This window comes from Chroicocephalus ridibundus, chromosome Z (assembly GCF_963924245.1).
Source record: "Chroicocephalus ridibundus chromosome Z, bChrRid1.1, whole genome shotgun sequence".
Lineage (NCBI taxonomy): Eukaryota > Metazoa > Chordata > Aves > Charadriiformes > Laridae > Chroicocephalus > Chroicocephalus ridibundus.
This window is the reverse complement of record NC_086316.1, coordinates 46,379,369-46,391,403: the sequence shown is the minus strand read 5'-3', so window position 1 is coordinate 46,391,403 and position 12,035 is coordinate 46,379,369. Positions and strand designations below refer to the sequence as shown.

Below are 12,035 nucleotides of genomic sequence, written 5' to 3'. Positions count from 1 at the left end.
TTCTGACTCCTGTATCTTTATTAGACTCAAACACATCAAAGAATTACTATCCTTAGATCTATATGACCTTGCATTAAATATTAAAATATACTAACAAATATTTTCAGAAAAGACATTGACCATTCCTATTCATTGCCTATCTATGGAGAAATGTTGCATCAAAAGGAATAACATTTCTTCACTTCAGAAAAAGATCAGAGAGGCCTAAAAAGGAGAAATATTAATAGAAAGTTTGTGTCCTCTATGCATTTCCTTGTGTTTCATCCATATGAGTAAGTATTCTTTCAATTTCAGACTGTCTACCGCAGACCCATGGAAAGGGCACATCTGCAATTTAGTCTATCTATTGGTTATCTATTTCTCATGCTGTCAAACAAGGTGACTCATTGTCAGCTTTTTTCTTTTGAGCAGGCAGCTGATGCGGTTCTGTACATATCAGCATTGCTGTGCTGTGAAACCTCTGTCTTGCATACGGTTTCTCTTTCCTTCCAGTGGTTAAAATACATCTTACTTAGAGGCATTTCAACTGTGAGATATGTCTCTCAGAGTTGTGCTGACTTGAACATTAATGACTGCTCCAAAGTCACAGGATTCCTGCTGCAGCTGGTGATGGGAGCCCAGGGAACCTGGCTGGAGGCTCTTCACCTTCTCTTGAATAGACTTGCTGAGATTCCTGCAGCGTGGCAGCAGCTGTGCCATGTAACTGCCGAGAAAGTGATGTTGAACTTAGTGATATCTTGAGCACTTTCTCACCAGGGTAGACTTCCAAATAGTAGTAACCTTCAAGTCAAAATGTTCATGAAATTGTCACTGTCTTTACACAAGTTACACTCTGAATAACTACATTTATCAACAGTTTGTGAGGTTTCTTGCTCAGATACTGTAAGATCATCTGGTTCTCATAACTAATTTTCATTTGCTAGTTAACAACAAAATCTAAATTATTGTCTTTTTGGCTAGAATATCACACTTTAACTCGTTTCTTTTGATGATGCATTCAAGAGGCAGATGTCAGCTGAGTCTAGATTTCCAACTGTGGCATCTGTATTTGAAATTGTCATTCCATGCTGAAGATCCGTAATAAAAAATAAAGGATTCATGCAGGACCAAACCACATTTAACTCTAGCAGTATGTCACACTAATAGGGTAGTTCCTAGTTAGAGACTGCAGAACATTTCACACCCTGAAAATGTTTTGAAATACATGGATAATTTTAAAAGAAAAAAAAAAAAGAAAAAGAAACAAAGTTTCACTACCTGTTCTAATTATTTTCTTCATTGTCAAAAGCCTTCTGAAAACCAATAAAATTTAGTAGAGACAGACACTGTCTTTTATTGTTTTGTTCAACAATACTGTAGGATTGGTACAAGAATTGACAAAATGAAAACCCATCTGTGTTCCTTGAAACTTACTGTCAATGAGGATTCTGGCTGGCATACCTGTACATACCTGGCCTGAAACAATGATCTCTCTCAGATCTTCTTAAGCATATCTGTAGGGAATCCTTTTTTCCATTATTTATGTTAAAGAAGATTATGGGGACAGAGGAAATACTTTTTCTTTTATACCTTAGTGCAAAGTCATGGCATCTTTCCAAGTTTTTCACTGCTTCCTCTGGGTAGATCTCGAAATAATTTAACCCAGTTTACTTTTTTAGCTCTTTAGCTTGTTTTACAGCTACTTCAATTTTCTCCAGAGCCATTTCTATGTAGCAAAATATTAGGATCTTCCATCTCATCTGTTGTCTGAGGGTAGCCATTCATGCAGCATGGGCATGGTTCAAGAAGCTTGTCCATTCTTCAGGGGGTATTAGCAGACTCAGGTTTGTTCAGCAGCCCAGTGTGGGCAAGACTGTGGCTGAGATTTGGCTTTTGGCTCTCATCCTTTCTGTTCGTTTATCAATACATGCCTCTTCCACTGCGTGCTCAGTGTCCTCAACACATTTACAGTGGTGCAGCACCATGGCAGAGCTGCCTCTGCTCAAGCTAAAAAGTCTAATTAAAGAGTACAGGCCAGACAATTATTAGTCCTCCCAGTTTGGGGGATTGAGCTGGGGGCGGGGGCCAAGTATGAAATAAACAACCTCACCCGTGTCATGGGAATGAAGATGAAGTCGCACCAAGCTCATCCTCAGCACATGCCCTGCCCCAGACAATGCAGGAAGACAACACAATGAGGAAGATAGACAAAATTTCCAAATCCAGTAGTTTAAGTCAGCTTTTACTACATTAGTCTTCTATTTACTCTTTTTCTTTAGAAATGTTACTAACAGAGAGTTGAGGTATTAGACCTTGAACTGTATTTACAAATAATGAAGCCATTTCTCTTTGGCTCTTCCAGTCACATGGATTCAGTGGGTTCCACTGTGGTTTTAGTGACTGTGTTGACGTACCATATGGGACAAAGTGAGTTTTGTGAAACAAAGACAGTTGTTTTGTTTGGTTCCAAGGCTAACATAAATTAAAGGACAGCACATCAGAGCCTGCCATGGAGAAACCAACACCGAGTCTGACTTTCTTAGCAATTTGAGAGACTAGTCCATCTAGGTGAGGATTAAAACCTTTGTGAATGTGGAACAGACTTTTTTTCCATGTTTAAACTTTCACTTCTATTTCTTATGCAAGGATAAATGACAGACCACTCATGAATTTTTATGAGCACACACTCCAACAACCAAAACATTATACAAAAAACCAACTTTCTAAATGATATTTACTTTGGGGGTATACTCCACTGGGCAAACAGTTCAACTCATATCAGGAATCATTAATAAGTCATATCCAGGTCTGAAATATGAAACAGACCATGTCTGTTATCCAGGCTTTTAAAAAGACAGGGCAAGCCAAGAAAGGAAAAAAAAAAAGGAAGGAAAAAAAAAAAAGAGAGAGAGATTGAGCTCTGCATTTTTAGCGTGAAACATCTGTATTTTATCTCATGTACCAGATGATGAAATGACTTTGGAAGCCAGGAGACACACTAGTGTAAGCTTGATTCACCAAGTGAGTACACACACCCTTTCAACTGGATTAGACGTTTTGCACTAAAAACTCGTTTGTTCGTGGGTTACATGGTTTAGTCTACCACATTCTTCTGAAAAGTTCAAAAGGGAAACAATGGGTATGGAATGAGGTCTGTTTCTGATGCAAACTCAGAATGGAATATGTGCTTCTTTACATGCAGATAATATATGCTGTAGTAAATTACACAGCTAATAGCAGCTGGTTCTGTTTACTATTACATACCGCCCCCAATAATAAGAGCAACCTCCCACAAGCAGCCATTGACCAACTGCATCCATCTTGCACATTTTACTTTTCCTAAACAGAGAGTAAAACAAAAACAGTAAAAAAGTACTGTTTGAGAGAAAACAATAATTCAGGCTTTGAGAAGCTTATTTAAAAGGACCTTAATGCAGCTATGTAGATACACATATAAAGGTCTCAGAATATGGAGGGGAAAAAAAAAAGAATGGGGTGGGCAGAAGACAGTAGAGAAATCATCAGCAGGAGAGAATGGGTCATAGTCTTCCAAATGTGAAAATGTTATGACATTTAAAGTGCAGAATTAGAGCACCATGGGAACAGTTAGAAGACCTTCTTAAGCATCATTCATATGTGAAATTTCATGTTGCTAGAGGCAAGCAAAAATTATTCATTATCCCATATGTTCTTAGGCATGCCAATGTCATATTCTAGCTATTTGTTTGCAAAGTAATACTATGGTTGTTATAAAATAACTAGATTGGGAATTAATGGTTATTGGGGATTGTGGTTTACTTCTCAGTACTCCTATAGTTTCCTTAAATTTACAGTTCACATAAGTCTTCAAAATGGGATAGGTCTAGTATTTTATTACATGTGTATATTGTTTCCATTATGTTTTACCGTGTCTATGTAATTGTAATTACCTCATGGAGATACGTAACCTGGATTTTTGCTTTTATTCATGACTGTATCCGTTTTGCAAGGCCAGTGCCACCCACAGAATAAAATCTAAAAAACTAAGTAGCATCTCCACCGGATCACATTCAAATCACATCTCACTATACAGTGTAAAAGCTAGATAGGTCATCTAAAAAGAATACATTTGCAGTTACAAACAGCCATGGCACTTCATTTCCTCCTGCATTCCTTACTGCAGCAATTGTGCCATGGTCCATCAATAAAATATACTGTAAAAATACTCTCCTTGTAGAAGTCAATGTCTAGAAGCTAAGGGTATTAACAAATGTACACAGGGAGCTACTTTGATAGCATCTTAAAAATACAAGTTTTTAAGTCTCCCTTTTACTCATAGAAGACCATAAAAAAATAAGATTTAAAATTAAGAAAATAAACCATCTTTTATCAGTCTGAACACTTACTGCTTGCACTATCTGGCATAGAGATCCATTGTCCTTAAGGAGCAGGTAGAGAGAGCAAGATGGACAGCACAAAGACTGTACACTAGCATAGTATATAGTAGTAGGGTATATACTAGTAAGAAGTCTTAAAATACAGTTGTGGGCTTAAATGAAATTAAGGAGGGACCATAAAGTACTTCAAATGCTATTATATTTAAAGGCATATCTCTTTAGATACGGCCATATCTCTGCTCATATGCCCTCAGGTTTGTAGAGGGTTTCGTGTTGGGTTTCTTTAATAAACTTTACATTTTCCAGGACCAGTGGTGAGCATGTTAGAGGGACTACATTTCTTTCCGCGTGGACTTACGTTTTTCACCCTGAATATTTTTGTGGACTCATTTAGTCTTTCTCTAAAATCAGATTGAAAAAATCTGGGAGCTCAAAGTAAGATCACTTAAGCAAACAGAAAGGAAATACAGGGACATTGTGTTGAAAGGAGCTAAAATTTCACTAATTTTTTCCTTAATTCAGTTTGGGGTCACAGTTAAAGTCTTACAGTATTAGGTTTCAAGAAACTCGGCCGTTGTCTCATTTATGTTGCTCAAGCCCAAATGAGACAAGAAAATAAAAAATACATATTTTCCCCGCCCTCCCAGTTTGATAATCCCTTGAATAGACTGAATGGACAAAAGCACTATGGTAGCTTCAGAGCTGCAGTAAACCTTAGCTCAAGAAATGGCACTGCAATTTTCTCAGTTTCTAGAAAGAAATAGGCGAGATGTAGCTGGGTGTATGTCAAAGTTGTTACTCATTCTGACAAAGGCATAAGAATCAATGTGACATTGAGTCAGATTTTGGCCTGAATAGAGTTTAAATAGAAGCCGTTTTTGTTTTGGGGGAAAAAAAATAATAAAATAATTTAAAAAAAAAACACCAAGAAAGGATATAAGCTTAAGGATAAAAACAGCTCAGTGGGTCTGAAAAGGTCATATGTTTTGGCCTTTAAAAAAAAGAAGAGCAGAACAGTATAATAATAGAATACAGTGTACTTTCAGAATCAATGTCCCACTTTTGGAATGTAGGTGGTTTACACCTCTACATGTTAGACTTATGGCTTCTACATTTACAAGTTGCATCCGCAATGCTAAGAGCTACAGAATGAAATTTTAAAGGAAAGCTTGTTGAATCCTCAAGTACAGAATGGCATCCTTTATAGGAAAGCAAAATACAACCCAACAGCTAAAAACAGTCATTTCCAAGCTTTCTATTTATCATCAGCCCAAAGAGCAAGGAAATACATTTTTCATGACCATTTTTCAGCTTTGTAAGGCTATTCTTTGGAAAGCTCTGGTTATATTTTTGCAAGTACTTTGCACAGGTTTTCATAAACGCATCTCTTGCATCACATTTACCCATTTGGGCAACCTTTTGCTATAAAAGAAAATGACATTTAAAAACTTCACATTACTCTAAACATGTGTTGGGGTTGGGTTTTTTTTTGGTAAATGAAAGCCTATTTCCAGTCAGTAGGAGCTCTATCGCAGGAAAAACTCACTTTAACTGCCCAGAATTAAAAAAAAAATAAATTATAAGATTTCTTCTGTCAATACTAAAGTTGGAGCATTTAAGTGCTTATATTTGACTGTGAAGTTAGAGGTTGTCTCCAGTGCCAACTATCAGAAACCCAATTCCTTGTGTACATTCCCCTCTGGTGGCAACTAGCAAATATTACAGACAGCAAATATTACAGAAAACAACAAATGCTGCCAAAGGGGCAAGGATTAGATATAAATATAAAGGACTTCACTGAAAAAGAGCTTTATTTTTAATTGTAAGGCTTTGAATGTTTTAGAAACAATGAGCTCGTTGGACATTCTTCATCAGTAGTTAACAACAACTCTGCTTAACCTTACCTTCCTGCTATTTATTTTTTATATTACACCAGCTCTCTTGCCAGGATCAAGGTCTTTTTCCCTGGCAACGCATACTTCAGTAATATGTCTGGCTTGCTTCTTCACACGCATAACTGATATTAAATTACAGCACTTGAAACTACCCAGTAGGGATTTAAAAAAAATAAAACGTAAGCCAGGGTAAGGTAGCTGGATGCAAAACTGCTGAAAAGGGAAATGAAAATTTGTATTATTTACTGCGTATTTAGAAAAAAAAGCCAATGACATTTTCAGTGGGAAAATCAGAACTCTACCTTGACAAATTCTGAAGGTTTATCAAAGCAAATGAGGAACTGAGGATATGCAACTGCAGGCAGACATCAGGAACAGATGGTCTCTTTTTTCAGCCAAGGTTCTAGAGGTAAAGTGAAAAACATTAATTAAAAACTACATGGCTGTACAATATATCATCAATTAATATTCTTTTTCAGAGAGTGACAAATTACTACTCTTTAAAAGGGAAAAATCTTAGGACTTGCAGGCCAGTGGGGATCTTCTCTCAAGTGCAGAGAAAGAGAGAATGTCTGCATATTTAAGGATAAGAAAATAGAAAATCTATTAACACCAAACATCCAGAGTTTGTGGAATATTCCTTATATTCTTACAGACGACATCAGGAAGGACACTCTTTAAGGATTTGTTCAATAATGAAGAGTCAGGAAAATACAGGACTAATCTCTCCAAAAAAATCTTGTGACAGTGAATTTCTGCATTAGACAAGAGTAAGCAATGGTCACCACAAAGTTGCTTTGAGGATTATTTGGATAATCAAACTGAAAATGCTTGTGTGCTATGTGGTTAGATATATCTAGAGGCTTGAGAGAGGCTCGAACTGCCCTCTACATTCAGGGTCATTTAAATGGATGAGAATCCTCTTGGAACAGCATGTTGTAACCTGAAAATAGGTCTTCAGCAGGGAAAAAAGCCATAGAAAATACGCCAGCAAGAGACAGAAAGGATCTAAACCCACAGGATCTGCTATTGCAGAAAGCCTTACAAGATATCCACATCCACACGCTTAAAAGGGCTAAGAAAAGAAGAAGAAAACACTTGTTCTCCTCAAAAAGGATGAAACTTATAGAGAAGCAAAACCAGTATTTTTAAATTACTTTGTAACTCTAGCTCTACACTCCCTAAACTACGCGACTATTAATCTATATGGAAATATATAACTCATACATGGAGAGTGCAAAGTACAGACCCTAATCAGGATTTTTCAAGAAATGTCCTTCCACCCTAAATGTTGAATGAACCTAATGACTGCCCCCCAGCAGCAGGAACCTCATCGCAAAGAGCCCCAGCACTGAGGCCCCAGTTACACTGTTGATACCAGAAAACGGGGCATCTCATTGCTGCTTTAGGTGACACTGAACGCACTTCGCACACTAACGTCTCCTTATGCCTCTCCAGTCCTTCATCAATACCTGCCCCTGTGCTGTCCTCCCACCCCTGCAACTTTAGAGATTACTTAGTACTACATCCCTCCCCTTCCATTTGATGCTTATACATCACTTCCACCTTTTCTTCTTCCACAAGCCAGGGACTCTGTACCTTCCTCACTTGCTCTTGTCTCTCCAAAGAGCTTTTCCAGAGGTGTTAATTTTTATACACTGATGATTACACCTTAGGTTCCAGCTATGGTCAATATGAAGTCACAAAGGTGACACAGCCTTTCTGTGGGCTCAAACCCAGGGTTTTTATGTCAGCTGTTTAGCAGTGCTGAGGCTGCACACTTCAAAATTCAGTTTCAGGCATTTTCTGTCTCCAGAAGGCCTCTGTACCTTTGGAGTTGAAAAGGGTCTTCAGGTGGTACTTACTGAAATACTGCCCTAGTCCCACCTGTCTTGGTCCTTGGTAAGTCTCTGACTCACCATGACTACCAACACTTCTGGCTACTAAAGCCAACGGTAAAGCTATTTGCTGTCTTGTGAGCGATACACAAGGGTCTCACACTTCGTCCGTCAGCCTCAGACTGGGCAGACCCAGTCTCCAATCTGGACTACCGCAACCCACATTCACCCTGACAGTGTGCAGCTTTCTTCCGTTACATATATTATGCTGTGGATCCTATGGCCTGAGCCTGGACCCTGCAAACCCTCTTGGGCCCTTGTTCAGGGAGGGCAGAGACGCTGTAGCCAGAAGGGTGGTGACAAGGAAAACTATCCTAATCTCCTGCTGTGTCTGGAGCTGCTTTATATTATGCCAGTTACCAACAAAAGTTGCAACACTACAGGCTTTCACCCCCCTGTGCAAGTAGTATTCACAAGTAGTCCTGGTACAGAATGACTAACCATGTCCTTGCTGAGTGCCCTGCTGTTAAGCAGCCACGTTTTGATCTGCTGTGCTGTCCCTGGAACCTCCTCAGTTGTTCTTGTTCTGGCCAGGTCCATTGAGGGATTTTTTACCACAGAGAGTTTTTAACATGTTCTGAGCTGCTGGTAGTCAGATGTGGATGTGCCATATTGTTGTGGACTGTCTCCTAGACACACTCAATGTGGACCTAACTTCTTTCACTGAGACAGCTATGTCTCAGGTCATTTAGCAGTACAGTTATAAATAATAATAATTAACAATATTTTTATTATTATTCCTCCTTCTTCTGCCCCTGTGCCATGTTATGCACATACCCACTTTTTTAACAAATGACTCTCTGCTTAATAAAATGCCCATCATTTCCCTTTGTGGGAAAGGGCTCTATAAGAGTGTCCTTTTCCCCTCCCTCCTCTTTTCACTCGCTTTCATGACTTTCATTCAAAATGACAGCATTTTAAACTACTTTGGCATAACTGGCAAAACAAAAATGTGTAGTGACATGCTGCATGTGGCTAATGGATATTGTCAGCCAGTCCACTGACTTACAGATATCGTACATATTAAATTGGCAGGACGAGCTGGATATGCTAGCTGAGATGCAAAGCTGAATCTGCAACCAACTTCTTATTTATTTTTTATTTTCATCAAAATCAAAAGACTACTGTCTTCTGTCCACTGTCCCACAGTTACTTTTTCATCAGACATCCATTTACATGTTGTTATAATTGCTTGGATCAAAATACAGAGCCGCACGCTAGGACCTATCACGTGGCATAGCAAACTTTCCCTGTATTAAGTATGACCCTCGAATCACCTTCTCATTGTGGAGCTGAGTAACACATTGAATAAAGTCTATGCAAACCATAACCAAAGTCTTAGTTTTCCACAGACATAAAAACTCCATTTGAAACACATCAGATTCTTCCTTTTGGAGGGGAATAGCAGGCAATAGCTTTGAGGAGAACTATTTAAACATATTTTCTTTCCAAAGATTCATTTCTCTCCTTCCTCCTCAGAGTTTTCTCCATTAGTTACAGGATGATGGTGTTCTGCAACCAGCTAGTACAAAATCTCCATGAAAATACGTCACTACACCAAGTCCTCCAAATTTACATACTTTCTAGCTTTTTCTGTTTGCAATCTATTATGATTACAGATCTGGATTTGGTTTTGGAGCACTACATTGAAACTAATATTATTAGGCTAGATTATTGTTCTCATTTGCAGTAAGCAGTCCAGAGAAGCACCTTAGTGAATCTCAGGATAATGTTAGTATTTTCCTTTATTACAACTCTTAACTTACCATTTAAGAGAGTGGAGCTGAACACAGTCATCAAGTTCTTCAAATGTGTGAACTCCAAAGATTCACAGAGGTACATTTTTGAAACAGCTTAGATAAAGCTGTAGGAAATGGACCTCTTAAAGGGAGGGGAAGTGAACAAAAACAGCCTGTGAGACAGTAAAAAATTAAACTTTTTTTCCTTTCATCCCAGATGAAAAAAAAATATTTCAGTCCTGTGACCCTTCATGTAGGACCTGTGAGAAAACTGCTGACATATGTACTTCATGTCCGGAAGGTAAGAGACTGCAGCTTCTTTAGGTAAGTTTTGCAAGAGGCTAAAATATTCTGTATCCTACAAACTTTCAGGGAATATTTTTGTTAATGGTCACTAGAAAGTTCTTTGACAGCTTCAAGTATAGGCAGGTAATCAGATAATCACCAGATGAAGTCAGGCATCAGCTAGGAATTAAGCACACGCCCTTGGCAATATGGGTAAAAAAAATTGTTAGGTGAATGTTTTCTTTCTTTTCAATCAAAAGTTGTAGACATGATGCAGGAATTACTGAGTATGGATTTATTAGGAAGATGTACTAGATAATCCTGATGATTCCTTCTAACCTTAAATTTCAGTGAAGGTTGAGCAAACTACTTTGGGAAATGGATTAAAGAATGCTTTATTCATGTTTTTAAGCATCAAAAAGTTAGATTTTGAGGAAGTTGGAAGCTTTTTGTATAGTCATCTAAGGCAGGAATCTTCTAAATATATTCCTAACTTGTGCCTTTCCCCACCTGGATTGCTCTTTTGACAGGAAATTTTCTTATCCATGATGCCTGTGTCCCTCTGTGCCCTCAAAAAACTTTTGGCGATGTTGCAAGTGGAAAGTGCGAGGTGTGCATGGATGGCTGTGAGGTGTGCTCCAACCACGGGCACTGTCAGAAGTGCCAGGCTGAACAGGACCATCCGCTCTTCCTCCACAATGGCAGATGTTTACAGGAATGCCCTGAGTAAGTATCTGCTGCCGGATGACTGCTCCTTATTTTCTCACTGTGCTCCTTCTCTTTAAAGTTCAGATCCATTATAGACCTTTCAAGGGAGCCCTTAATGTAACCTAGGCTACCAGAAACTACCACAAGGTAAAAGTCACAGGTAAATGCCTTTTACCACAGGTAAAAGTCAAGGTAAATGCCTGAACAAACCACATTTTCTCTCATTTAGAGAAAAAGTGAAAAATCGTAAGTGAAACTAGCCATGAAATCCTACGGCAGATGGTACAGCTCCCATTGATTTCAATAGGACCATGGTACTTCAGGGTAGTTCTTTATAGTGATTGAAAATAAGCCTCTAGTCATTCTCCTCACTTGTTCCTTCCTCAAAGTGGTACAGAGCAGGGGTGTGAACCCACAAAGTGGCAGATCAGAGTCCTGATACAGAAAAACAGCGCTTAGTGATGTGTTTCTCTCTTTGGCTTGTATTCTTCACTTTTCCCTGTAATCAACAGAATTTGAAAAGAAAGATTCCCATTTGACGGCAATGGATATTAGATCAGGCACTTGAGTAGATCAGGTTCTCCTGTTTCTGTGCTTTTTTCATCAGCATTCATCATACCTATATATACACACAAACTCTGTGCTATGCAGTGTGAAGGTCTTGCTTGGTTAACCTTTTTCTTTAGAAAAATGTGCAGTTCCTGCTTTTCTTACAATCAGTACAAATTCTCTAGCAGTACTTTGCTGCTAACTTTGTCAAATAAGCCAATACGGGCCAGTGGAACAGAATAAGATCATCAAATGTCAGAGAAAATGCAAAGTAATTACACGAAAGCCTACTGTAGTCCAGAAACAACTTTTAATATCAGAAGTTGTGACATACAAGCAAAGATAATGTTTTGCCATTAATATGTTTGTTCTCAGTACTCATTCCCCACAGTTATCCCGCACAGGGTCAATATAACAAAATTAAACCTGTTCATATATCACTAGTCTTTTCAGCTGTTATTATCCCCCTTTTTTCCACATTCCAGACTATAAATAGTGGCTTTTCAGACATCATTCAACAAAGTCCACCAGAGTTAAATTCTGGTTTCAGCCTCTGTGACAAAGTTCTGGAGGCATAACTACTCTCCACTGGAGCAGAGGATTATA

At 38.5% G+C, this 12,035-nt stretch overlaps 1 protein-coding gene across 1 annotated transcript in view; it reads left to right on the top strand.

Annotated features, from left to right (window-relative positions):
- PCSK5 (proprotein convertase subtilisin/kexin type 5) overlaps nt 1-12,035 on the top strand; it is a 253,679-nt gene that overhangs the window by 227,925 nt on the left and 13,719 nt on the right. The window contains exons 28-29 of the mRNA XM_063320402.1: nt 10,105-10,188; nt 10,703-10,898. Coding sequence (XP_063176472.1) covers nt 10,105-10,188; nt 10,703-10,898 — 280 coding nt within the window. The remainder of the gene's footprint in view (nt 1-10,104; nt 10,189-10,702; nt 10,899-12,035) is intronic.